At 34.3% G+C, this 6036-nt stretch overlaps 1 protein-coding gene across 6 annotated transcripts in view; it reads left to right on the forward strand.

Moving 5' to 3' along the window:
* The first annotated feature begins 3993 nt into the window (after positions 1 to 3993).
* LOC111087139 (transcriptional coactivator YAP1-like) overlaps positions 3994 to 6036 on the forward strand; it is a 91347-nt gene continuing 89304 nt past the window's right edge. For all 6 annotated transcript variants that reach the window (XR_002611858.1, XR_002611859.1, XM_022392733.1 and 3 more), the window contains exon 1: positions 3994 to 4673. Coding sequence is in view for 4 of the 6 variants with exons in the window: in XM_022392733.1 (XP_022248441.1) it covers positions 4180 to 4673 (494 nt within the window). In the remaining 2 variants the exon portion in view is untranslated. The remainder of the gene's footprint in view (positions 4674 to 6036) is intronic.

Raw genomic sequence — 6036 nt, forward strand, 5'->3', positions numbered from 1 at the left:
CTCGTTCTTCTTGTTTCTTTTCTTTTTCCTCCTACAACTGCTTTAATTTCTCTTGTTGTTTCTTTAATTTTTCTCCTACAACTGCTTTAATTTCTCTTCTTGTTTCTTTTCTTTTTCCTCCAACAACTGCTGTAATTTCTCTTCTTGTTTCTTTTCTCGTTCTTTTTGTTTCTTTTCTTTTTCCTCTAACAACTGCTGTAATCTCTCCTCTTCTTGTTTCTTTTGGTGCTCTTGTATTGCTGCCATCAAGTCTGCTATGCTGTAGTTTGATTTGCCGCTTCTCGTTTCCATTTTTTTTATCCCACTCTCTGACACCAATTTGTTACGTCTCCCTTTGTTAATTAACTTTCCGTAACTTCGTTCCGACGAAACTTTAGCGACACAAGTCCTTACTTAATAAAATTGGTTTATTCTTTCTGAATATAACAGTCGCTCTTTTACAAACGTTTTAACAAGGAACGTTAACTTCAACAATACGTCTCTCTCTGACTGCAGTTTAATTACTCATTACCTACACACACATTATTGTCACGTCACGCCGTGACCATCTTATATATATATACCAGACCACCCCCAATCTAGTAAATGCTAGAGCACTCCCGAAGGAACGGGATAGTTCTAGAAAGCAGGTGGCGTGGCAATAGTCACGTGATCTCGCTGACGCAACACAACGTTACAATTACCAGTAAACAGCGCCAGACGTAACTGACCAAACATCAGTCTAGACAGACTTAAGAAAAAAAAATCGGTTATTGCTATAATTAACAATGACGATTTTTGTTGTGCTAAAGTAATAATATTAGGCTTAGCATATCTCAGAAAAGATCCAAATTATAAGTATACTAGACATGATTGACGATCACTACCGACTGGCATGGCTAAAGAATTGCATTATTCAGCTAATGTTCCATAAGGCATAGAAGATATTATATTTGAACGTCATATAAATGCTCAAATACATAGTATTTTCGGAAAAATTTAACTATGTAATATATATAAAAGCAGTTCACACTCAGAGAAAATCTGTGGTATTATGATCACCATTTCGACGTTATAACATCAACGAAAGGTTTCCTCGGGGTAAATTATTATCGTTCAGAATGCGATGAATCATTTGAACAATTAAACAAATTGTTCATGGTACTGTAACGTTTGTTATAGTAATGAATGTGTGAACGGTCAAAACGTTGTCTGTTCAGATTGCAACAGATTTTGTAAATCTGTAGAATTTTACAATCGACATAAATCAATGCACGATAAACAAACGAAATCTTCGTACGAAAATTTTTTTTAATCAGTGCAAGAATCGTTTTATCATTACTGACAGTAAGAAACGTAATCCCGAATTTCATCGTTGTGGCGAATACATTTGTGTAGGATGTAAATCATGTCTTAAACAACCATTTATGTTGTCTCCAGCACAAAAATATCAAGGACCCATCAAATAAATACATTTTTGATTTCGATACAGATCAGGAAACAGGAATGCACGACGTAAATCAGACCCAATTTATCTTCGTCCCATGAAAACCATGACTGAGGAAGGGCAGTGGATTGGATAAAATCATCTATCTTTATTAACTGACAGATGAATCGTCGAGTTCTCATACTGGGATTAGGAGATGAATACCTAGATCTGGTACAATCATATATACGTAAAGGAAGATTGTCAAGCCGGATAAGACCAACAAAAATAGATAACTCTGCTCCCGTCAATCTGTTTCTTCATTTTCTACTTTATCAAGTGGATGTACGCCTGAATGACAAGCTCATTTCTTCACCTCACGGCTTTTAAGCATATAAAGCCTACACAGAAAGTTTGCTAAATTATGATGGAGAAGCAAAGAGAAGTCATTTGACATCATCTATGTGGACAACGGACACCTCGGGAAGTTTGAATGATCTTGATTTTAATGATTGTGAGAATGATGGAATCAAAGACGAACACAGATACACAATTGATGCGATTGCCATCTACATTGACATTTTTCTAGAACAAGTTCTTGCCCAATAGTGTAAGTTTAAAAACTCTGGCATGTACAAAGTAGATTCATTTTGTATTGTATCAAATGATGCATCGAGATTCAAAGTTTTACTACAGCACATTTCTATCTATATATAAAAGTCAAGATCAGCCCATCAGTCGTTCTGTTGCACGCTAAACAATTTCAGAAACGAATGGCTAAATATCGCTTGAAGTATATAGTGTGCAAATCATTCAATTCCTCGGAGAAACTTAATTATATTATGAGCATCTATCGATAATGCATTTTAGGTTAAGCATCTACACCTCTTATTATATGATGTGTTGATAACAATGCATTTAACGGATTGAAAAAATAACCCGTACAATCTTAAACAATACAGTATCAATTTCGAAGCAAATCACTATTGATGGAAAAACAGATTCATGCTCGATCTTTACAACCCGATTTTGATGCCGAAATGTATGCATAAAGTTATGAAACTATAGTTACTGGGATGGGAAAACAGTTTCGAGATCAAGGAATTCATATGGGAGAGGGGGTGACGATTACTCGGGAGAATATAGACTATTTACTTTTGATTTGACACCTACTCTTTCTGCTGGAGGTTCTCACTTGAATTTCGTGAAACATGGAGGGAAATATACGAACTGAAGTACATTTTGGTAGTGCTTTACCCCACACTCAGTGATCAACTACTTGACCATGCAGAAAAACAACTGTACATCGTGAATCTGGATCAGAGTTAAGCCTGGTAGCCAAAGGATCTGTATATTGTTTTGTCGAGATAAGAAAGGAGAATAATTTTATCCATAACATCAACACAAGATAATTCATCAACAACTGTCAAACTTGGACGTCCAATAAAAAAGTACTACAAAGACTGTACTCGTCTGTGCGCGGACAATATTAAATATATCTATCTTTGGTGTTGGCATATTACATAGTTATGTAACCCTCAGGTGAATAAATCTTAGTTGAGCCAGTATCTTCCGTATCGATATTTTTTGCAGATGTTTTGCGGCAAAACATTTCGATAAGTTATTGTAATACAAGTATTTTAACAAATACAGTCTCAGCAAAATCATACTAACTGCCAGTCTAATTAAGAATACCGTTTATTGAATTTCGAGTAAAGGTCCTAGAAGGCTATCTGCGCTTGCCGCCTCAAATTTAGAAGGGACAGACTAGAAGGAAGGCAGCTAGTCCACATCATTCGCCGCCAATTTAAGGCTACTCTAATCAAATAATGGGGTTGACCGTTACATTATCACTCCTTCATAACTGAAAGGGCGAACATGTTCTTTGGTGGGATTTGATCTCCCAGATTACGAGCCAAGCGCCCTGACCACGAGACGACGTACGAATACTGAAAAATGACACGAACAGTGTTTCAACTATTTGTTAGTAGAGGGCAGCAGTTGATACAAACAACATTTTGATTTTTTTTAATGCTCCAGAAAGCTATTCAAGTTTTCTAACAATACATTTAAACATTCATAATTAAAAGTGATAAAATATAAACTAAGGAATTAAATCTACTTACGATATTTTTCATTTAACGCCAAAAACATAGTACTTTGCAAAAAGTTAATCTAATGCAATTTAATTTTAAGTTAGAATTGTATTGTCGTGTCAACTCAGTTGAAAGCTGAGACCATTTTATCCAATTTTATGGAATTGTTAGCTTCACAATAAAAGTAGGAATTTAATACGATTTCTTTAAGCATTTAACTTAATGAACTATAAACTGGGTATAAAATACACATACGAAAAACTATCAATATTTATATATTGAAACTACAAATATGTGATGTAGTTCGCGTTTTAACGCGAATTGTAATGTATTATGATTAAATTAATAAATTTCGTGAAGCCCGTTGTGCGAGAAGGAAGTATCTGGAAATACTTCAGCTCTGTGCGTGCTACCGTGGGACAGAGACGTGCAGATAATGTTTGATGGGGTCGCTACAGTCGTTCTCTTCATACACTCCCCGCAGCCAAGGAAACACCTGAGTAGTTACGGTAGAGGTAAGCTAGCAGGCGAGACGAAAGTATAGTACTATTACTAGCGATAAACTACCAGAATCATACCTATAATTTTCACGATTCATGGTAAGTACCTAATTCGAAATTGTACTCTCGACCCTGGGTATTTTATATAGTAATCCAGGAAGGCAGTTAAAACACAAAGATGTCCCAATCAAGGGATGTCTTCGAGCAAAAAGGACCCAATCAAACAGTCTGCTACGATAGCGAAACGAATTTAGATGACCTCTTCAAGGCTGCAATGCTTCCAAAAGACAGTCAAGTACAGTTAAGTGGACCTCCTATGAGGCTTCGAAACCTTCCGCGATCTTTTTTTCAGCCGCCTGACGGGGGATCAAAATCAGCTTCACATAGTCGAGAATCAAGTTTTGAAGGAACATTTTCTCCTCCTCCCCCGTGTTCCGTTGGATCAAATTCGGCAACAACTTCGCCACAACAACAACATATAATTGTAAGTGGTTTAACAGTCAGTCATCGCCATACACATTCGTCTCCAGCATCACTGCAACAAAGTTACAATCAAACCACTTCCCAGCATCAACATCCGAGACAACAGAGTGCTGATAGTATAGACAGTATTCCTCTTCCACCTGGGTGGGAGATGGCAAAAACACAGTCTGGAGAGAGATATTTCATAAAGTAAGTTATATAACCAGAGCTTCGATAAATTCATTGTTTTAGCAATTAAATATAATCTTTACTATTTGATGGTTCTGTAACCTTGTTCAAGATTGAGTTTGAACAAACAATTTAAGTGAAAGCAATTGATAGCAAGTTCTAAATACAGAAATAAAATTTCGAAATTAGTTTCTTCCAATATTTTGTATTAAATAATAATAGTAATAAAAATCGAGCATAGAATAGGCCTACAAAGATACAAATGGATTAAGTTAGTTTAAGTATGTACCATGTTTATAAAATTAATTTAAGTGCTTGCTTGTATAATTATAAATACAACTTAGGGTGAGGATTCACTGGAAGTATTTACTTTAAATATCTTACTCGTTTGTAAAATGGTTTTAAAAACAGTTAAGTGTATTTTTAGTTTTGGAGAAGAATTTTAATTGTCTAATAATTGTAAATCCTTATTTTCCAAAACCAGGATAGGTGCACAAGTGTTTTTTTGTTGTTTTTTTTTTGTAATTCATAGAAATCATTTGATGAAGACAAAATGAAATATGCAAGCTTAGAATAATAAGGATTCACCATAAACAAAAAGTAATAGGTTATCATTTAAGAACACCACATAAACAAAGCACTTACTTTGATGGGAGAATATACATCTCGCAAACATTTTATAAATTAATCCAAGTACTGCAGGTAGTTTTGGGACATTAGTGTTTTGGCTTAATGAAGCACCTGTAATTAATCATTATATCAGGTTGTTTAATCAAGTTAACGTCTCATAATATTAAACGAATTATGACAAAGTATGAAAAATATTAATCAGTTGAGGTATTATGACTACATATATTTCTTATCGACAAGTTTATTGTAATCTGGTTAAATCATGTAAATAGTGTTTGTTTTCAAAACTTTTTTGGGGGTATAGGTATAAAAACTTAAAAATGAGCAAGTGGCTTAAGTTTCATTACAATCAGTATTTTCATTTTTACTTGTACAAAATTTGTTATACAAGTTGAGAGTGCATGTAACAAGGTAGAGTATTTTTTTCTTAGGATATTATTCAATCACTTTGTTGAAGTATTATGTTAGGTTAATTCAGTTTATATGGTACATGTATACCAGAGAGAGAGAGAGAGAGAGATTCATACATTTTAAAATCTAGTCCATTTCATGCACACACTTATTTAATAAGTATCATTGTGATAAGTTTTAAACTTAAGTACTAGTTCATTTTCAGCTTCACTGAAACGTTTATTTCAATAAACAAGTTTCCTGTAAATTGTTTCTGCAAATGTTTCCCCTTTTTTTTTTTTTTTTAACACTAAAGTCTTTAACATAACTAAATATAGGTACCAAGCTTAATTGAGTCACATTC

This window comes from Limulus polyphemus, unplaced genomic scaffold, assembly GCF_000517525.1.
Source record: "Limulus polyphemus unplaced genomic scaffold, Limulus_polyphemus-2.1.2 Scaffold1785, whole genome shotgun sequence".
NCBI lineage: Eukaryota > Metazoa > Arthropoda > Merostomata > Xiphosura > Limulidae > Limulus > Limulus polyphemus.